The sequence below is a fragment of the Camelus ferus genome, chromosome 10 (genome assembly GCF_009834535.1).
Source record: "Camelus ferus isolate YT-003-E chromosome 10, BCGSAC_Cfer_1.0, whole genome shotgun sequence".
Taxonomy (NCBI): domain Eukaryota; kingdom Metazoa; phylum Chordata; class Mammalia; order Artiodactyla; family Camelidae; genus Camelus; species Camelus ferus.
Window position 1 is genome coordinate 21,320,033 of NC_045705.1, and position 22,437 is coordinate 21,342,469.

General features: G+C 42.2%; 2 protein-coding genes across 5 annotated transcripts in view; one reads left to right on the forward strand and one right to left on the reverse strand.

The window, feature by feature from the left end:
• CAT (catalase) overlaps nt 1–6,445 on the forward strand; it is a 38,562-nt gene extending 32,117 nt beyond the window's left edge. The window contains exons 11-13 of the mRNA XM_032488443.1: nt 2,110–2,217; nt 5,313–5,396; nt 5,733–6,445. Coding sequence (XP_032344334.1) covers nt 2,110–2,217; nt 5,313–5,396; nt 5,733–5,798 — 258 coding nt within the window. The 3' untranslated portion in view covers nt 5,799–6,445. The remainder of the gene's footprint in view (nt 1–2,109; nt 2,218–5,312; nt 5,397–5,732) is intronic.
• Nucleotides 6,446–14,918: 8,473 nt separating this feature from the next.
• The window catches only part of ELF5 (E74 like ETS transcription factor 5), a 38,201-nt gene continuing 30,682 nt past the window's right edge, over nt 14,919–22,437 (reverse strand). For 3 of the 4 annotated variants that reach the window (XM_014568066.2, XM_006195046.2, XM_014568067.2), the window contains exons 5-7: nt 17,055–17,123; nt 15,897–16,092; nt 14,920–15,427 (exon numbers count right to left, since the gene is read on the reverse strand). In XM_014568066.2, the coding sequence (XP_014423552.1) occupies nt 15,331–15,427; nt 15,897–16,092; nt 17,055–17,123 (362 nt within the window). In that variant the 3' untranslated portion in view covers nt 14,920–15,330. Of the gene's footprint in view, nt 15,428–15,896; nt 16,093–17,054; nt 17,124–22,437 lie in introns of all 4 variants that reach the window. The other variant, XM_006195047.3, reaches the window with a different exon arrangement.

A 22,437-nucleotide genomic window follows, 5' to 3' on the forward strand; every position in this document is an offset into this window, starting at 1 on the left:
AATGACTGTGTTTAACAGCTCACTCACAAAATTCCTAAAAACTTGACAGTCTGCTCTTACGAGCAAGCTCTCTCTGGCACACCAGTGGAATTGCAGGACCAAATTCCTTTTAGTTCAAGATAGTAGGTTGAGGTGCTATAGAAGGACTTTCTTTTACTTCTCACACATAGACATGCTAGATTAAAGAAATTTTAAAATGAAAGAATGTAGTTGAGCTAATTAACAAGAAAGTTCAATCTCCAGGTCCCAGAAATGAAGAGAGGAATCACAGTAATGCGTGAACACTGAAGGTATATTATTTCACGGGGGTAACCAGACCCTGTTTATATCTTATTAAGATTTTATGCCTTGTCCGAGGGGCTAGGAGTTTGAGGCCATAGGCTTCCTGTGTTGCAGAGAGCTAGAACTGGTCTCTTGACATAATGATGAGAATCAGGAACTCGTACCCCATTGAATTACTACCTACCAGACTGAGAATGCAGCTTGAAAGCATGTGGGTTCTAGATGAAAGCAGTCAAGCCTGAGAAATCGGAGGCTCCTTTCCCATGCTGTGTTCAGATGAGGTCCGTGCGGCCTTCTCCCACTTAGAATTATGTGGAAGCTGAGAAACAAGTGAATCAGTGAGTCCTGTTAGTCCTCTGCAGAGATGATGAAAAAAAATCACCCCCTGAAGACAACTTTCACAATTTGGACATATTTGGTACCTCTGCAGAATGACTCCTGTTGAAGATGAGTCACAGGGAAAAGTTACAATACATGCAAGGAAATTCAATGCCCTGAGAAACTGTACAAGCAGTAGATGGAAGAATCTATGCATCATAGAAAATCTAAAAGGGGCTTTAAAATAGACGTGTATGCAGCATTCAAGGAGATACAGAAAGGAATATTATCTATAAAGAATAGAATGTGAGAAAACAAAGCCAGATAGATTTGAAAAAGAACCAAATAGAAATTTCTAGAGACAAAAAAATACAGTCTTTGAAATAAAAATCCAACAGTGAGAGTGACTCAGTGGATGTTTAAACAATATGTTATATACTGCTGAAGAGAGAATTAGTGAATTTAAGATAAACCTGAAGGAACCCCAATAATGCAGTACTTTGATTGGATTGCATTGATATAGAAAGACTGATTTTTTAACTTTGGCATAAGATTTAAATTTTGCTCAAATTTTTAAAAAATGTTGTTTTGATATTTGGTAACTTAGAAAAGCTACGAATATTTGACATTTTATGAATTTGCTACTTTGGATCATTGGATAGTTTTGGACTTTATAAACATTAATAGAACAGTACACAGAGTAGCATCTGGTACATTATAGGTACATGAGTATTTGTTGAATGAATGAATGAAAGAAATGATAGAATAAAATCATAGCTGTAACCTGGAAATGGTTGATTTCAGAATTAAGCAGGGACCATTAGAACTCATAGACCTAATGCTAAGCTCTTATTTTTCATTTTAACCTATTGATAATCACTTTAGAGTTAAGCCAAATAAGCTAAACAAAATATCACTATTAACGTCTGTCTTCTCCAAGAAATCTTGGCTTCTGAATAACTAAGGACATAGATTAATGAATTAGAGTGTTTTCCTTTTGGTTCTGGATGAATTGAAAAGAGAATATATTGTGCTAAGCTTACATTTGACGACGGTTTGCACATTCTGTACTTGTCAGTATTAAGGTGTGGTGGCATTTTTTCAAAACAGAGATTCTGGGGATTGAACCCAGGATCTCATGCATGCTAAGCACGCGCTCTACCACTGAGCTGTACCCTCCCCCACTCTGTAGTGGTATTTTTAATTGTAAGCTACACTGCCTTCTATTGATAATAGATTTATAAACTGACTGCAAAGGACATTGTTAAAAAGAAATTATGAGCTATTACCAACAACTGAATTCTTCCTGTTTTGCTTAAAATAAAATAAAAAGTGAGGAACTCAGCATGTGATGGTTTCACCTGTAATTTTAAAATTATTCTTAAATTCTTTTTCATTCTTATGTCAATGACAAATCTCACATTTTCATTTCAAAAGTGGCGTTTTGGGTGAGTTTTGTTCGTGGTAAAGTGGTTAATTGAGTCTCTGCACGCTAACTTCATTGAGCAGGTGCGGGATTTCTATTTGAAAGTACTGAACGAGGAGCAGAGGAAACGCCTGTGTGAGAACATTGCTGGCCACCTGAAAGACGCGCAGCTCTTCATCCAGAAGAAAGCGGTGAGTGGTGCTTTGTCAGCTGAAGGGTGCCACCTGCTGGCAGGAGAAGAGATTACAGTTGTGTGAGAGAACCCTTCAAAGGAAGTGTTCTTTCTGTTGTACTTGAGTTAAGGAGACTTAGAAAATTAGTACAAATTAACCTCTGATTATTTTCTCTCCATATTTTATCGCCAGTAAATATGCCATATCCATTGACCTTTAGCTGTTTGTCCAGTGGGTCAGCTGTCTCCTCTGCTGTTTAATTTGACTGTAACCAAGTTCTGTGCAAGAGAGTATTGTCCATCAAAATTTTGCTTAGACTTTAGATGATAAAAAATACAGAGTACATTTTTGTGGTTTTAGGTGTACCTGATTACTTGATGTTTTGACACCCTCCATCTGAAACAACTTGAAACTTGTGTTTTCTGGGATGAGAACTGAGCTGCTTCCAAAACTCAGGCTGAAATTTGAGCTGAGGTGCCAGGGTATTTCCAGTGGCAGCTCATTGTGCTGTGTGCTCACTAGTGGTTTTCTGGCCAGCCACGGGGGTCACTCTGGTAGAGTTAGGAGCGCCTGCTGTTTCCTTGACTCAGTTGCTGTTCGTAGGGGCAGCTGTCTGACATGTGTTCTAAGGCCTGGAGACAGGTAACCAGCAGGCTGGGCACTCTCTCTGTGCACAGAGGTCCATGTCTGTAACTGTCTCCCTTGTGATGTTATAGACATGACGTAACAAGTGTGCGTAGGAAAGATAACCCTTTAAGTCCGTCTGGTGCTAGTACTTCTTGCTGTCTCGGGCAGAGTCTGACAACTGCTGTGTGATATGGGGGGCAGGTTTCTTCTCATCTTACTGATGAGAGTGAATAAGACAGTTTGTAAGTAGCAGAACTGGGCTCGAACCCTTGGCCTTCTATTCTCACATATGCTGACGCTGCAAGGCCTTCTGTGAGTTCTTGGTGCCCTGTCTCCTCTCGAATGCTTGGGATCAGCCCATGGCCAGAATTCCTGCTGGAAAGTCTGTCAAGTTACCCAGCAGGTGCTGGTGTTCATATACCTCACTTTCAGTTGAGGCAGTGTCTGGGACTGTTTCTCTTTGTTGTCGCTGTTTATTTATTTATCTTTATTCAAGTATAGTTGATTTACAATGTGTTTCTGGTATACAGCATAGTGATTCAGATATGTGTGTGTATATATATATTATTTTTCATATTCTTTTCCATGATAGGTTATTACAAGGTGTTGAATACAGTTCCCTGTGCTATACAGTAGGACCTTGTTGTTTATCTATTTTACATATAGTAGTGTGTATCTATTAATCCCAAAATCCTAATTTATCCCTCCTCAACGCCTTCCCCTTTGGTAACCATAGTTTGTTTTCTATGTCTGTGAATCCATTTCTGCTTTGAAATTAAGTTCATTTGTATCATTTTTTAGACTCCACATATAAGTGATATGGTATTTGTCTTTCTCTGACTCACTTTGCTTAGTATGATAATCTCTAGGTCCATCCATGTTGCTGCAAATGGCATGATTTTATTCTTTTTTATGGCTAAGTAGTATTCCATCAGATAAATCTATCACACCTTCTTTATCTAGCCATCTGTTGATGGACATTTTGGTTGCTTCTATGTCTTGGCTATTGTTTCCAAGTTTCAGCTACTGTAAATAGTGCTGCTGTGACATTGTAATGTGTATATCTTTTTCAATTAGAGTTTTCTCTGGATATATGCCCAGGAGTGGGATTGCTAGATCATATGGTAACTCTATTTTTGTTTTTAAAGGAGCCTCCCTACTGTTCTTCACAGTGACTACACCAAATTACATTCCCACAAACAGTGTAGGAGGGTTCCCTTTTGTCCACACCTTCTCCAGCATATATTATTTGTGGACTTTTTAATGATGGCCATTCTGACTGGTGTGAGGTGATACCTCATTGTAGTTTTGATTTGCATTTCTCTGATAATTAGTGATATTGAGCACCTTTTCAAGTGTCTTTTGGCCATCTGTATATCTTCTTAGGAGAAATGTCTATTTAGGTCTTCTGCTCATTTTTTGATTGGGTTTTTTTTTGTTACTGAGTTGTATGAGCTGTTTGTATATTCTGGAAATTAAGCCCTTGTCAGTTACATTGTTTGCAAATATTTTCTCCTATTCTGTAGGTTGTCCTTTTTTTTTTTACTTGTTTGTTTATGGTTTCCTTTGCTGTATAAAAGCTTATAAGTTTGATTAGATCTCATTTGTTTATTTTTGATTTCTATTGCCTTGGGAGACTGACCTAGGAAAACATTGCTAGATTTATGTCAGAGAATTTTTTGCCTATGTTCTCTTCTAGGAGTTTTATGGTGTCCTGTCTTATGTTTAAATATTTAAGACATTTCGAGTTTATTTTTGTGTATAGAGTGAGGGAGTGTTCCAACTTCATTGATTTACACTTGTTTATCCAACTTTCCCAGCACCACTTGCTGAAGAACTTGTCTTTTCTCCATTGCATATTCTTGCCTGCTTTGTTAAAGATTAATTGACCATCTGTACCATTGATCCATATGTCTGTTTTTGAGCCAATACCACTCTATTTTGATTACTGTAGCTTTGTAGCATTGTCTGAAGTCTGGGAGGATTATGTCTCCAGCTTTGTTCCCTTTCCTCATGATTGTTTTGGCGATTCTGGGTCTTTTGTGGTTCCATATAAGTTGTAGAATTATCTGTTCTAGTTCTGTGAAAAATGTCCTGGGTAATTTGATAGGGATCCCACTGATGGGCCTGTTTCTTAGTACAAATGACTATAACTTGTGGAGTCACTCTGAGGTCAGCTCTTTACATGCAGTAGATGCAGCTCATCTCATAATGTGTTTTTCTCACAATATTCCATGGGGCAGATTTAATTATCTCATTTTTTTTTATGGGGCGTGGAGCTCGCCTGAATGACTTACCCAAGGTTGCTCAGCCAGTATGCGTCTGGGTTTTCACTGGCCCCTCAGGTCTTACTTCATGTAGGTAAACACTGTGGCTCGAGCTTCCGTGGATGTGTGCTTCTTCCCCTGTAAACACCGTGGAGCAGACACCGGGGACTGGCTCGTAGGGGCTGCGGTAGTGTTTACATTATTTTCACTTGATTTCAGGTCAAGAACTTCAGCGATGTCCACCCAGAGTATGGGGCCCGCATCCAGGCTCTTCTGGACAAATACAACGATGAGAAGCCGAAGGTGAGCCCAGAGCAGCCCGGCTGTGGCGGAGGATGTGTGTCCTGGATGGGCGGAGCTGGGTTTCCTTTTATGATGAGTCTCCTTGGGGACAACTGTTAGATTTCTTCAGCAGCTGTTCAGAATCTCGTTTGGCATGTAAAGAACTAACTCACCTGCAAAGCATATACTCTTCATTTCATCCCAGGGCAATATAAGACAGCTTAAGGTGAACACATTCTGAATTGGATTTTGATTTGAGCACAGATTAAAGCTAAGATAAATACGTAAGTTACTACTGCTGAGTGAGTTAATTAACCTGCTGGTCTTTTTTTTTTTTTTTTTTTTTTTTTTGAACAGAACGCGATTCACACCTTTACGCAGGCTGGTTCTCACTTGTCTGCAAAAGAGAAGGCTAACCTGTGAGGGTCAGGGGCCCTGATCCTACACCACGTTGCCGTCTGCCTATGAGGCCAAGCATGGTATTCACACACATACCCGCTCATCGCTGGATGGGAGATTCTCCTGTGCTCGCCGTGCAAAATCAAGCTTATGTCTGTCTAATGATAATCCAGATTTCTATAGCAAATAATATAATAATGGCTTTTAATGCTGTTTTCCTAGGGATAAATGAAGGTTAAGGCTTAATAATTATTTAAAGGAAACATGTATTTGCCTTTGACAGTTGATTATTCACTTAAAATGACTAAGAATGAAAGTTTCTAGCAGAAATATGGTTTTATTTGATAAGAAGAAAATCTTGATGAAATTAATGTTTATGTATCATCTCCTGGCCTATTATATTAAAATATGGCTATAATGATATAAGAAGAGAAGATAAAAATCCAATCAGGAATTTTAGCTTTTCTAAGTTCCTTATAGGAAAAACACATTGAATGCATTGGTGTTTTTTGAAAATAATTTCAGTATCATGGCCTAAGGTTTATTCCTGCTTGGAACTGATGAGATATTTTAAAACTTGGAATTGCTCTTATGCTAATGCAGCATTGATTTTGCAACAAACTGATTTGTACTTGCTTATATTTTTACAATAAAGTGATCTATACATAAAATAGAAGACTGATATTTGACTTTTTTAGGCTTCATATATAACTTGGACTGTCCTGAGACTCTTAATCTGCATATCATCTGCTATCAGATGTATACACTTAAAATTGAAAATGCCAATTTCACAAGGAAAGTATGTTATTTGTTAAAAGCAGTAGCTTTTAGACACAGCCTCTGAGGCACAGGGGACCTGAACTTTATTCCGTCTGGAAAACAGCAAACTCCTCAGATCTTTTGTCCATTAGCTCATTTCCTTATCTGATTATGAGTTTTATTTAATTTTTTCTTTTTTCCTTCCAGTTTTATTGAGATAAAATTGGCATACAGCACTATATAAGTAAGGTGTACAGCAAAATGATTTGACTCATATATCACTGAAATGATTATCACAAGAAGTTTAGCGAAACTTTATCATCTCGTACAGATACAACATTAAAGAAATAGAAAATTTTTTCTTTGTGGTGAGAACTCTTAGGATTTACTCTATAACTTTCATATGTAACATACAGCAGTGGCAATTATATTTATTGTGTTACATATTACATCTCCAGTACTTGTTTACCTTATAACTGGAAGTTGGTACCTTTTGACTGCCTTCATCCCATTCCCCCCTCCCCTTACCTCCCCACTTCATTGTAACCACAAATCTGATCTCTTTTTCTATGAGTTTGCTTGTTTTTGAAGTATAATTGACCTACAATGCTATGTTAGTTCCTGTTACATAACATAGTGATTCAGTATTTCCATACATTTCAAAATGATCACCATTATAAGTCTAGTTATAATGTATCACCAAAGACATTGCATAGTTATTGAATATCTTCCCCACACTGTACATTTCATACCCGTGATTCATTTATTTTGCAGCTGGAATTTTGTACCTCTTAGTCACCCTCACCTATTTCTGCCCCCAACTGTCCTCCCCTATGGCAACTTTGCTATGTTTGTCTATTTGTTTTGTTTTTTAGATGCCACGTATAAGTGAAATCATACAGTATTTGTCTTTCTCTGTCGGACTTATTTCACTTAGCATAATAACCCTCTACGTCCATCCATGTTGTTGCAAATGGCATGATTTCATTATTACTTATGGCTTATAATATTCCATTATATGTATCACATCTTTTTTTATCCATTCATCTGTTGATGGGCACTTAGGTCACAGCTTGGCTATTGTAAATATCTTGGCTATTGTAAATCATTAATGCTGCAGTGAACATAGGGATGTATGGATCTTTTGAATTTTGGTGGATAAATACCCAGGAGTGGAACTGCTGGATCATGTGGTGATTTTCTTTTATTTTAATTTCTGATGAGTCTCCATACTGTTTTCCATAGTGGCTGCACGAATTTGCATTCCCACCAGCACTGCACAAGGGTTCCCTTTTCTCCACATCCTCACCAAGCCTTGCAATTTGTTGTCTTTTTGATGATAGCCATTCTGACAAGTGTGAGGTAATAGCTTATTGTGGTTTTGATTTGCATTTCCCTGATAATTAATGACATTGAGCCTGTTTCATGTGTCTGTTGGCCATCTGTATGCCTTCTTTGGAAAAATGTATGTTCAGATCCTCTGCCCACTTTTTAATCAGGTTATTTTTTTTTTTAATGTTGTATGAGTTCTTTGTATATTTTGGATATTAACCCCCTTGTCAGATTATATCATTTACAAATATCTTCTCCCATTGCATAGGTGGCCTTTTCATTTGGTTGATAGTTCCCTTAGCTGTGCAAAAACTTTTTAGTTTGATATAGTCCCATTTATTTTTGTTTCTGTTTCTCTTTGCTGAGGAGACATATCCCAAAATATTACCAAGATTAATGTCAAAGAGCTTACTGCCTACGTTTTCTTCTAGAAGTTTTATGATTTCAGGTCTTACATTTAAATATTCAATCCATTTTGAATTTGTTTTTGTGCATGGTGTGAGAGAGTAGTGTGGTTTGATTCTTTCTCATGTAACTGTCCAGTTTTCCCAAAACCATTTATTGAAGAGGCCATCACTTCCGCATTGTATGGTCTTGCCTCCTTTGTTGTAGATTAATTGCCTATGTAAGCATGGGTTCATTTCTGGGCTTCTGTTCTATTGATCTGTGTGTCTGTTTTTTGTGCCAGTACCATATTGTTTTGATTACTGTAGCTTTGTAGTATAGTTTGAAATGAGGGCGTGTGAAATGAGAACTTCCAGCTTTGTTCTTTCTCAAGATCATTTTGGCTATTTGAAGTCTTTTGTGTTTCCATACACGCTTTAGAATTATTTGTTCTAGTTTTGTGGAAAATGATCTTGGTATTTTGATAGGAATTGCTCTGAATCTATGGATGCCTTGAGTAGTATGGTCATATTAGCAGTATTAATTCTAATCCGCCAGCATGGTTTATCTTTTCATCTGTCTGTGTCCTCTTCAGTTTCTTTCATCAGTGTCTTACAGTTTCCTGAGTACGGTCTTTTACCTCCTTAGTGAGATTTATTCTTGGATATTTTATTCCTTTAGGTATGATTGTATATGGGATAGTTTTCTTAATTCCTCTCTCTGTAGTTTGTTGTTAGTGTGTAGAAATGCAACAGATTTCTGAATATTAATTTGTAGCCTGCAATTTAATTGAATTCATGATGAGTTCTAGTAGTCTTTTGATTATGAGTTTTTAAAAGAGGGTTCAGAACCTCAAGTGTTTTTTTTTTTTCCTTTCTTTTTTTAACCTGTATTTGCCTGTCATGCTTGAAAATCAAGTGGAACACCTTAAAGATGAGTTCTGAATACGAAATGAAAACCTGCCTTCCTTGGAAAGCCTTATTCCCTTCATCTCAGATCTTCAAAACCAGTTTGTCCTTACTCTCAGGAATCTGAGCTCTCTTGAGCTTCAGGAAACCATTAGACCATTAGTAGATACAAATTCTCAGTCTTTTAGCTCAAACTCCTTTGTTCTCCTGACAAACTCCTGCTTAAATTCCTTCTGCATTTTAGTGTGCTTGAAAACTATTATATTTGTAGACATAGAAAATAAATTTATCCATTTGTAACCAATGGTGAATACATTCAATACAGTAACTTTACTATAGTTATATCTCTTTACTATATTAAATATATAAGATAAACTTAAAAATGAATATACTTTGATGCGGGAAGAGGTTATTAATTTGAATACTGGCTATAAACACAAAGACAGAGGTTTTTAAAAAATTCTTTATTTTTTCTCTCCCTTAACAAGAGGCACTGGGGATTGAACCCAGGATCTCGTGTATGCCAAGCGTATGCTCTACCACTGGGCTGTACTCCCACCTCCGAAGACAGAGTTTTTGAGCTAATTTTCTGCTTTGTTCTATTCTGTAGTCTAAAAATAAGTTGGTAGTTAACATTACATATATCCAGCATGTTTCTATATGTAAAAATCTGACACATGGAAGTAACCCCAGTTTTACTCTGGAAAATTACTTTTGTAATTTCAAAGGTAAATACGGATGAGGTTAACTTCTGCAGTTAGGTTTTACTTCCTGGGACATACTACCTAATGATATTCCTTTTAAGTGACATTAAGATACAGGGACCCATGGTGATGGCTAGCCCATAATGGCAAAAGTGTAAGAATGCAAGAAAACGAAACTTGTTTTTCCTTTCTGGTCACCATCCCCTTCATGTCCTCACTTCCCTTTGTACTCTGTTTAGATTTCATAGTTCAAAGTGATAATTACTCTAGAACCCAGCCTTGGTAAACTGCGCCTCTCACTTACTCATTTCTTACCCTGGAAATGACTGTGGCTGGAGCAAAACACAGCCCCACAGCCGTGCTGACTGGGCTTTTAAAAATCTGACCACAAACCTCAAGTGGGCCTTTAGCACTGCTGGGAAATCTCCCTTTACTTCCTCAGTAAACTCTCCCACTGGTTTCTCCCTCGCACTCTGCTCTATTTCACCAAGGAGAGAATGACTTCTTTATCTATTACTTCATCAAAGTCCTCTGACTTGCCAGCATCAGCATCCATGTTCTCTTTGTCCCTTCCTGTTGACAGATGAGTTCTGTTCATGTTGAAGATGAGCCCCCCACACACGCACTGGTCCATGCCCTCCTGCCCGCTCTGCAATTCTGCATCCTTCCTTTTAGCATGCAAACCTACTCTTACACGTCTTCTCAAATCCCCTCTTGATCTCATAAGCCTCTCTTGCTATTGCTTCCTTTATTCTGCTTCCCTTTATTGAAAAAACCTTGAAAGAATTGCCTTTACTTGTAATCTTCACTATCTTCTGTCCTTTCTTGAACCTACAAGCAGACTGCTTTTGCCACGATCACCAATGACTTCCATGCCACTAAAATCCAATTGTCCCATCCAACAATCCCAATTTTGGGTATGTACCCAAAAGAAGTGGAAGAAGGGACTTGAAGAGATATGTGTACAATGTGTTATTATTCACAAGGGCCAAAAGTTGAGAGCAACCTGAGTGTCTATTGATAGATGAATGGATAAACAGAATGTATATCCAGACAATGGAATATTATTCAGCCTTAAAAAGGAAGTAAGTTCTGACACATGCTAAAACATGGATGACATTATGCTAAGTGAAATAAGTCAGACACAGAAGGACAAATATGCTGTGATTCCACTTTTAAGAGTTACCTAGAATAGTCAAATACACAAAGACAAAGTAGAACTGGTGGTTGCCAGGGGCTGGGAGGGGAGGGGCAAATGGGAATTATTATTTAGTGGTTACAGAGGTTCAGTTTGGGAAGATAAAAAGGTTTTGGAGAAGGATGGTTGCACAACAGCATGAATTGTATTTGCCACTGAACTATATGCTTTAAGATCGTTAGAATGCTCAATTTTATGTTATGTGTATTTTAGCACCCACGCACAAAGCCCAGTGGTCCATCCTCAACCTCACCTTACGTGGCCTCTCAGCAGTGTTTGAACCTTCATCATTGGAACCTTCTTTTTAAAAGAAACCAGTCTTTTTTGAGATATAGTTCACATACCATAAAATCCACCCATTTAAAGTGTACGCTTCAGTAGTTTTTAGTATAGGCATCAAGTTGTGCCATCACCGCAATCAATTTTAGAACATGTCTGTCACTCCTTAAAATATCTCCTACCCACTAGCTGGCACTCACCATTTCCCCAACTTAACCTAATCTGTCGTTAGATTTACCTACTCCGCACATTTTATTTAAATGGAATTATACGATATGTGGTCTTTCACGACTGGCTTCTTTCCCTTGGTGTAGTGTTATCAAGATTCTTACCTGCCGTAGCATATATTGATACTTCATTTCCTTTTATTGCCAAATAATATTCCATTGTACGGATAAGCTGTGTTTTATTTCCACTCATCAGTTGATGGACATTTGGGTTGCTTCTGCTTTGTGGCTGTTATGAATCATGCCACTGTGCACATTTGTGTGCGTGTTTTTGAGTGGACAGGTCTTTCCACTTCGTACATTCTCACCCTGATTGATTGATTGATTGAAATACAGTCAATTCACAATGTTGTATTAGCTTCTGGTGTACAGCACGGTGATTCGGTTATACATCTACACCTAGATTCCTTTTCCTATTACATTCTCACCTTCTTAAAAGGCGTTTTCACTTATCTTCTGGCACACCACTCTCTAAAAGTCGACTCCTGGAATTTTAAAGTCTATTATTATGTTTTGCTCACCTCAAAGGGGGACTTGATCTGGGCTTATAGAAACACTGAAGGATCACCTTGTTGCTTCAAATTCAATGTCTGAATTTTGGGTTTAAAACACGTTAATTTTTTCCTTTCCTAGATAAAGGGGCATCGCTCTAATTTGTAATCTCTGCTACAGAAACGAGTTTTAAGAACTTCTTAGCACTGGCTTTTCTGAGGGAAAAACAGTTTGCAAGCTGTTTGGCCATTTCTTTGCTTCAGTTCATGATATCACCAAAAGGCAAAGGGCCAAATTCCACTTAAAAACCATTGGAAGGCTTTTAAAGATGTGAAAGGTTAGTAGAGGTGAACTCAAAAAGTTCTGTATACTTTTGAGTTTTTGAGAATTTTTATCAATCATATTAACACACTGAGGGTTTGCTATGGAAAACTCCATTGTGATCCTTTTTCACAAAGGAAATACTCATTCCTAGTTTGACTGTTTGATAAGGGAATTTAGTATTGTCTGTTGTTTTGCTTTGCTATTGTTTGCTTAAGGTGTGGTATTTTAAACAGTCCTTGTATTTTCCTTTCTTTAGTGAATTGCATTATGAAGCTACATGTGTCAGTAAAACTCACATTTTAAAGAGTATAGTGGGTTGAATGACTGTCCTCAAAAGCATGTTTCCATGTTGCATCCTCAGGAACATGTGAAGGTGACCTTACTCGGAAAAAAGGGTTTTGCAGGTGTCTCCAGATGAGATCATCCTGGATTACCCATATGGGCTCTACACCCAAAGGTAAGTGTGCTTCTAAGAGACCAAAGGGAAGAAGGCAGGCAGTTCATATAAAGATGGAGGCGGAGGTTGCAATTTTACAGCCACAAGTTGAGGAAACACCTGGAGCCACCAGAAGCTGGAGGAGGCAAAAAAGGATCCTTCTCCAGAGCCTGTGGAGGGAGCATGGCCTGGCCAATACCTTAATTTTGGGCTTAGCCTCCAGAACTGCGAGAGGATGAATTTCCATTGTTTTAAGTCACCAGATTTGGTGATATGTCTTGGGCAGCCCTGGGAAACTCGTACAAAAAGGATGCTAGTTTAAAGGTTTTATAAAATGAAAACTTCTTGAGTAGCAGAGGGATTAATTTTTTTTTTTTTTTTTTTGTTCTGTGAATTGCTGGATGCTCCACTCTGGGGCGGGGCAGCATCTCTTAGGTAGTGACTTACTCCCTGGTACCATCCACCACTGCCTGCCCTGCTGGACCTCAGTCCCTGCCATCCCCTGGAGATTCTGGGTTCTGCTTCTTCACTGGCAAGCTCGTTGCCTGAAAGCTCCCTCCCAGCTTCCCTCCCGTTAGCTAATGTCCAATTTCCTGGACAGTCTCTTCTTTCAACTGGACTGTGAGCTTTGATCCACTTCCCTCTAGGACAGGGTCCCCAAATTCAAGATGTAAACACATTCTGGATGTATGAAACACAAAAACCAAAACCTCCCAAACTGGACCACAAGAGTGTAAGAACAAAGTTCAACACCTGAGGCAGCGTGAAGTGGTGACAAAATGCTCTTCCACTTGGGTCCAGGAAAAGACCGCCACAGGCACAGGGAACCTCGTGGTGCAGATCTGATTTTTAAAAAGAAATTTGGAATCTGGATTTGTCTGTAAATCTCCTGATTTTAAAATGAGGCAACTAACCCATAGTAAGAAACAAAACCAAAGCTGAAAACACAAGTAAAAAAAATTGTGTGTATGTACACCAAACAAAAACATATCTGTAGACCCCACTGGACCATGCGCTCCATCTTGTGAGGGGACCCCTGTCTCGCGATGGAAAGGTGGTGGGCAACATCACTCCAGATGTTTCTTACACCTCTGGGGGGCTCTGTAGGAATCTGCATCTCCTAAATGCTAGGACACGGAAGGGTCTTCAGAGGTGCTATAATTGTCAATGCTTTGCTGAATCGGTGACTGGAATAATACAGAGACAGTGTAACGTGTTAAATATTTTATTCACATTGTTTACAAAGTGTATCCACCTGGAAAACACAGGAATCCAAAAATAGATTATTTTACAGTCATTCACATTTTTTAACAACAAGTTACTTTTGAAGGGAACCTGTAAGCACGGAGGCCCTCAGCCTGCATTGTGGTTTGGCGCCTTGTCACATGAAGCTTCCTGCTCTGGGAAGCAGAAGTCCGGGGCCGTCCACCCAGCTGGAGGGCGCCAACAGCTCACCTACCAGTGATGATGAGAAAACGTCAGTGCAGACTTGAGCCCGTGAACATTCACTGGTGTAAATTCAGCGCCACTATTTTTTGTTAAGGAAATACGTGTTTTGGAGCTTGCGTACACATCAGGTAGGATGACAAAATGAAAGGGACGCATAATCTAATTGGACATTACAGAGCTGTCAGGACACTCCCGGTTCTATAAAGGGTTGACGTCTTGGCCACAGACAGAATCGATGAATTACGAGCTTATTGTGTTGATAACTTGAATCATACAAACAGCCGTGATTTGGACATTGAGGCAAGCATCTTTGACTAACTCTTTGCATGTCTGATGCCCCCCACCCGTAGGAGTAGAGGGGGAATAAACTCAGCGAGAATTAAGAACGTGCCTGATTTTAAGTGTGTTACTCCAGAAGGATGGCCATGGGCGTTTTGCTGAGAGGCCAAAAAGATGTTTTGGTTAAGAAACTTCCTATTAACTTATGCTAAATCCAATTATGTACCACCTTGATGGTGTAGCTCTTTTACTAATTAAGAAACTTTTCTATGGAATTTGACTTTAACGATTTAAAATCTACAGTATGTTTGTCTTTCCCACATTGCACCCCCTCCTACTATACTGACTACAAACTAATTACTTTTTTTTCTTTCTTTGTGAGCTGCCACAGTAAGTATGTGAAAACTTTGGAGCCTTTGGAATGGGAGCACTGGAGGAGTCTCTCAGGGCAGAATCGGATCCTTTGTCTCTGAGCAGCGCCAATGGCACTGGCTCCTGTGGTTCTGCAACTCTTGATTCGGGAAGTAATGTCTGATCTAGGTACCATCAAAGGTCATCCCCCCTCCCCTTGGGTGAAAACCAAAAAAAAGAATTTCTTAAGGGTTGTTGCCATCATCCGCAAGTAGACCACAACAACTCTGAATCCAAGTGTAAGCTGAGATGTGGAGAAATTTTATCAACACGTTTACAGGTTTAAAAAAAAGACAAAGACTTTCAAGTGTCTGTTGCAATCTGATTGTTTTAGAAGACAGAAATCCATAAAATGAGCTTGCTGATGGAGCAGATCATAGCTTGTCGTCTTGCCACCCGTGGGCATTTTTTCCAAATTTGTACACTAATCTTCGGTCGACCCGTTCCAAAATTCCCGTTTTATAGTAGTACCTGTGAAAGGCAGCAGAAGAGAGATGTGGGGGAGGTTCACACCCCAGGAAAACAACAGAACACAAACACGCTCCTCATTCCTCTCCGGTGACGAGGCGGGCTCTGGTTACCCTGGTATTTTCACACCCTCTTATCAACTTACACTTAAACCTTTCCCAGACGTCTTGAAGACTGAACCTCACCACATTCAGTTCAAAACGTGTGTGTGTGTGTGTGTGTGCGTGTGTGTGTGCGTGCGCGCGTGTGGTGGCCTGGCTTCTGAATGATCCCCAGGGAACACTGCTGAGCATGAAAAGGACAGCATGTCAATTTACAAACCCTAATCCCACCTGTAACTAGGAACCAAAGTGTTGGCTCCTAACCTTTTGATTATCAAGTGAAAAGCTGCGAAAACAGTTGAATTTTCTCCAGCTGGCTGTTTTACAGAACTCTGCCTGAAGGTTCCCGGCGTTTCCTGCCGTTCACTTACCTCAGAGCTCTGCTCAACTTCTCGTATGTCATCCTGTCATTTTTCTTCCTTTGTCCCCACATCTTTGCCAGGGCTTCTGATTTAACCACCCGAAAAATACCTTGTTCCCTGTCTTCCCATTCCAGAATGCCGCAGTTTTCCTCAGGAGATAGAAGCAGGTCTCGCACAAATTCCCATAGATGAGAACTTTGGAGGCCTTTTGAGAAGGAAAAAAGTCAGTTAAAGAATTAAAAAAAAAATTTCTTTTTTAAGAGACGAGTTGTGCAGCTTCTCATTAACCCCTGAGAACTGCTGCTTCCTGGAGTCATTTCCCAGTTAGGACCGAGCGCTCCACTTGGAAACTCACGGAGCTGTGAAAAGTCTTCTAGAAAAAAACCCGCAGAGACACCACATTTACATCGACCAGCAACACCGCGTGGCTCCCAGACCTTCCCTGCTCAGTGGAACAACTAAGTCTTACAGAATTAATGGAATGACGGTCAAACGATCTTTTCATTCTTCTCTGTGACAGGCTGTATGCTTGTATGGAGATCCCTCAGCCACAACTGTCTGGCTATAGCCAACCCTACAATTATGTTTTTCATGAAAAGCCGGTATTTCTCTTGTTCTATTAGATCATAGTGAAGACTGGCTCTGGATTCTGACTGCCTGGCTTTGGGTCCTGAGTCCACCTTTTCTAGTTCTGTAACCAATCTCTCTAGTTATCTCTAAAATGGGTTCATAAGAGTACTTACCTCATAGCACAGGTTAGAGGATTATGATTTAATACATATTAGGTGGTTAGGACCAAGCCCAGCAGGCTTGCCTCTGCACTGGGTATATGGGTTTCAGTGCTGGGAAAGCTAAAAGAATTGCCAGCTCATGGGGTTTCTTTAAGTATGTCAGTGAGATGGACCCACGGCAGACCAGGAGAGATAAACCCTTATTCAAAAACTCAGCAGGCTTAGACAATTTCTTTAACCCTCATAATACTATTTCCAAGCAAAAAGAAACTGGATTTTGATAACCTTATAAAAGTCATCGTCAATTTCTCTATGTTCTTTGGGAAATAACTCATCCCACTCAAACACTGAGTTTCAAAGCTTATTAAAGTAGATTACTTTGTCTCAAAAGTGGTTTTAAGAAATCAGCAATGAGAAATCGCATCTCTACACTTACTTGTTCGACTATGGTTGTGACAGTCTTGACTTTTGATGCCACTTGTTTTCAAGCAGCTGGAATCAGCATCTGCAACAGAACGATTTATCCTTGTAGGGAGAGATGTAGGGCCACGCTCTGACCTTAACTGGTACCTAAGTGAGCAGCTGCTCACTGCACCTTTGTGGTGGAGGACAGCATGCCGCGTGCTTCGGGGGTAATCAGGGGGTTTAAGGGGTGTTTGTATCCAACACTGGGGACCTGCTGTGTGCCTGGTTCCGGGCTCTGAGCTGGAGATAGAAAGCGAACAAGACCGACTTGGTCCCGGCTCACGTGCAGGTTGAGGACTACTGGGCCACGAAAACACAAGTGAAACACAAATCGCCATTGCTGTAAGCGTGATGAAGGAAGAAAGGCACTGGATAGAGGATGAAGGCAGAGGAAGACCTGCTGTAGCTGGGGTGGCCAGGGAGGGCCTCCTGGAGGGGAGACACACTGACGTGAGGAGGTGGAAGAGCGCTCCAGCGGGAAGGAGCGGCGCGTGCAAAGCCAAGCATGGAGTGAGCGTGGCTGCGGCGGCACACGGTGTGCCCGGGGAGGCTGGTAGGGGATGATGCTGCCAGGTAGTGGGCTGCCGGCAGGCCACGTGGGCACGTGGTAGGGATGTGGGATGTTATTCACAGAGGAAAGCCAAAACTCTGGAGTTGGACAAGATCCACATTTTAAGAAGAGCCTTCTGGCTAGCGTGTGGAGAACAGACTGGCAGGGACACGAGTAAAAGCGAAGAGGGTAGAGCTTATGAATAGCAAGGCATTAACTCAATACTGAGTTAAAGTAGAACTCACACTGTAAGCAACAGTCTGAGACACCTGGTGGTATATGATTAAGAAATAACAGGTGACACCGGATGGCACCCTCGCCCCGCTGCCCCCCACCCCGCCATGCCCCCTTGCTCACTCCGCTCCAGCCACACGGACCTCCTGGCTCTTTCTGAAACTCGAAAGCACATCGGCCTCAGGGGCATTTGCTCCCTTTGTGCTGAGTCCATGGGCTCAGGCCCTCATCTGCATCTTTGCTCAAAGTCACCTTCTCAGGGAGGCCTTCCCTCACTGAGATGGAATTGCATATACTTACCCTATGCGACACTCCATGACCTACTTTTATTTTTTGCCGTCAGATCTATCCCCATGGGACATACTGTGGAATGTATTTATTTTGTTCACTGGCTGATTTTCCCCACTAGAGGGCAGGGATCTGTGTTTCCACGTGTACCCCACCCCCTCAGCACCTAGCACAGTGCTTGGCATATAGTAGGTGCTCAGGAGGCGTTGGGGAGCAGCCGTCACACTGGACTGCACTGTATTTGCCATTCCTGCTGCACCGCCTGGCAGGTACACTATGCTGTAACCACTGAAAGACAGAGCAAGTATGTTGTCCAGGGAAGGAATGGTACCCCGTGCACCACGCTGCTGCCCAGGGCGACCTGTCTCAGTGCCAGTGGGTTGTGTCACTCCCTGGTGTAACATCCTGCAGTGGTTCCCCTTGGTCTCCAGGGCAAAGGCTGCCATGTTAGGCTGGCCTGTCACAAATGGACCTCCAGCCCATTCTCCAGGCTTATCTCTTGATACTGCCCAGCTTCTTCCCTCTTCTTGGGTCAGATAGTTCCAATGGGGCTTGACTTTCTCCTGCCTCAGGGCCTTTGCACAGGTTCCTGTACCCTACTTCTACCCAGCTGACTCTATTCTCACAAGACCTCTTCAGGAAGTCTTCTCTGAACTTCCCTCTGGGTTAGACCCCCCTTCTCTGTCCCACAGCACCCGTGTGTTCCTCAGTATCCCAGCACTGGTCCCACTGCACCGTAAAGGTTGATCTCATCTCTTGTTTGCCTGTACTAACAGCTGATATTAATGGAGCACTTCCTACATGCCAAGTGTGTGTTAAGGACTTCATATTCAGTATCTCATTTAACCCTGCCATGACCCTGTGCAGCATTATCACTATTCCCATTTATTGAGGAGGAAACTGAAGTCCAGATAGTTTAGGAATTTTATCCAGAGTGGTAGAGCCGGGACTTTAACCCAGATTAGTTCTGTTCCAAAGTGGATGTTCACAACTACCACTTCATCATGTCTTTCATAGCAGGTGTTCAATAGACACTTAATGATTATTCAAGTTTGTGGAGCGTTTGCTACTGCCAAGAGCTCACTTGGTCTCACCCCTTCTTATGATGTATGTTTCTTACCGTCTCCATTTTACATATAAGAAAACAGGGGTGTGGAAGCGGCTAGGTATCTCACTGTAGGCCACTGACTCACTGGCTCACGAGTTTTGAGCCGCAGTGTGCCCTCTGTAGCAGGCCCTGGGGGTACAGCACGGGATAAATCTGTTCTCTTCTCTCAAGGGGCTCACACCCAAGTGGGTAGGAAAATCTGATGGACATGCATGGGCTACTTCAGGTGGTGATGAATCTGTGGAGAAGATTACAGCAGGTGAGCAGACAGAGGTGAGGGGCAAGGGGACGAGTGAAGCTGCAATCGTAATAAAAGCCAACAGAGAAAGCTCTCGGACAAGGAGACACCTGAGCAGGAAGGAGAGAGCCCTGCCTATGTTTTGGGAGCACGATCCAGGTCATGTGTCTGCCCAGTGGCGGAGCCGAGATCCGGGGCAAACATTTCAACGCCAGAGCCCTCAGCTCTGAGAATGACAGTGCATCGTTCACAGGAACGAACAACGACAGGAATGTGTGACTTCAGCTTGTGGCGTCCCTCAGGCCTCTTCTCGGCCCTGTCCTATGTTACAGTTGGGAACCGTGTCGATGTGGAAAAACAGGCTCATGTGCACAGGCCAAAGCATGAATGAATACCCAGGTGAGATCAGCTGACACTGGGGCTGCCGCCAGGTGGAGTGGGGTGACAGCAGGTGAGCAGGGCTGACGGCCGGTTGATCAAGACTGAGAAAGAGTCCGGCCCTCCCGTCTGATCTGATGCCACACTACGCAGTGTCACCTGCAGAGCAGGCTTCTCTATTGTTTTAATTTAATCTTGTAAGAAGAGAGAAAACAAACGGCGTGGTAAAGATAAAGGTGAATTATTAACCAGTGACTAGACAACGAGCTTTCCCTGAAATGCCAAAATGGCGAGAAGTGGGAGGAAAAAAGTCACCCTTTTAATTTTTATGATTTCCCCTCCTGTGCTTTGGATGGAAGATACTTGGCTTGACAGGATGAACACAGGATAGGTCAGCATGAGGCAGGGTTATGGGCAAGGTGGGCGTTTCTCCTCGTGGGTCTTGCCTGAGATAAATAATCCTGTTCCATCTGTTCCCAGTGCTCAGTGGTGGCTTTGAAGGTAGTGGTGGCTCGGCTAGATTGGAGGCCTTGCTTGGCAGATGGTGGCAGTGAGAGTGGCAGCAGGGGTGACAGTGGGGGCAGAGGGGCTGAAGGCATCATCAGTGTGTGCCCACCTTGAGGCAGGTTCCCGAATCCAAACCTGCCCAAGATCAGCCAGAGGTAGCAGCAGCAGCACTGCGAACACCCTAAACTTCTCTGCAGAGGCCCATGCTGTTCTGGGGGGCAGCTCTCCGTGTCTTACAGCTGTCTTCACCTGGAATGTGTCCCTGCAGTTTGGACATGGCCCAAGCTCTCTGCTGTTGATGGGATTTGCAGGAGTTTGGTTGCCTTGAAACTAGAGACCGTTAAATTGTGGCCGAAGGATACATTCTCAGTCGTTGATTGGGAACGTGGTCAGCTGTCCTCCAGAAGGTGGGACGGAGGCTGGAGTTTCTAACACAAGCTCACCATGTGCACGTCTCCATAACACTACTGGTCCAGCCAGAGGGCCTGCGCCCCGGGCCAGGAGCAGGAGGCGGCTCGTTCACGGGTGTTTCTGCCGCAGAGATGGAGACGATGGGTGGAAAGGGGAGACCAAGTGGAGCGGGGCTGGGTGTGTCACTTGGGCCAGTTCTGACGGTTTCCTAACTTGTTGGGCCTGAGCCTCTTCAGCAGGTATGAAGTTGAAAATCATCCTGTTCTCTGAGTCCTCATGGAGCTGGGCTCAGACCCAGAGGAGTCTTGAATCTTGGGTTTCAACTGAGCGGACAGCAGAGTGAACAGAAGGGTTTGTCAATGTGTGTGCATGTGCGTGTGCGTGTGCAAGACTGCGTGCCCCTGTGGGCATGTGGTGAAAAGCACAGTGTATAAGAGCATGGACTTGGAGAAAACGAGTGGGAATCTCTGTGCTACATTTACTTGTAATTTACAAGTTTCAGCGCCTCCAGTTTCCTCAGAGGTGAATAGGGATAACATTACTACCTAGTGAAGTTTTGATGAGGATTAAATGAGTTAATGTACGTAGAATACTCAGCCCGGCACTGCGCTGGGCACATAGTAAGTGCTTCACAAATGGTAACAAGAGCTATTAATCTTTACTGAAGATGGATGGGAACATTGCTTGAAGCTGTTCCTGGCACAGGGCCTTTGCACAAACCATTCATTCTCCTTAATTGTTTCTTTCCTCTTTTCCTGGCTAGCTTCTGCTCATCCTTTTGGCCTAACTGAAATATCTCTTCCTCTAGGGCTTCCCTGGTCCCTAATTTAAATGCGATCTTTCTTCCATCACACACAAGGCGTCCTGCCATTTTCCTCTGTAATATCATCATAATCAGCAATTACATATTCATTACTGGGGTAATTTGTTTAATGTCTCTCTGCCTCCCTTGCTCCATGAGGGCAAGACCTTGGTTATGCTCATCACTGGAGCCACAGTACCTAGCTCTCAGCCCGGCACATAGTAGGCATTGAATAAAAGCTGGTCAAAGGAATGAATGAATGGAAAGGAAAAGAAAGAAGTAGATGAGGGGAAAAAGGGTTATGGGCTTCAGATTTAGGCACATCCAGGTCATCTGTCACCTGCTAACTTTGTCAGCTTTAGCCTCTAAGCTTTGGCGCCTACCCTGCGGAAAAGGCTATGGTTCTAGTACTTGTCTTACAGAGTTACTGGAGAGATTCCTTGAAACGATGTCTAGAAGGTGTCTAGCTTAGGGCCTAGTTCGCTGTAAGCACTCAGCAAATACTAGCTGCTATTATCATTGTTGCTATTATTACAGCAGCACTGACTCTAACTGGGACTGGTTATGGATTCAGGTAGAACCTTCTCCTGGTGTGGGACACACTAGCTCTTTCTAGCTCATCATCTTCCTCGGCTGTGAGGATGGCAGGCTGGCAAAAAGACATAGGTGGGTCGAGCCCCTGAGCCCTGAGAGCGGGCTGGTCGGCCGAAGCTCCCAGAGTGCGGCAAGCGCCTTTCCTGGGCCCAGGCCTTCAGACACAGACTCAATAGTGGCCCTGGGCCTCGGTGGGCTCCTTTCTTCCAGGGGCTCTGCCGGGATTGGGCTGGAGGGTGAAAGC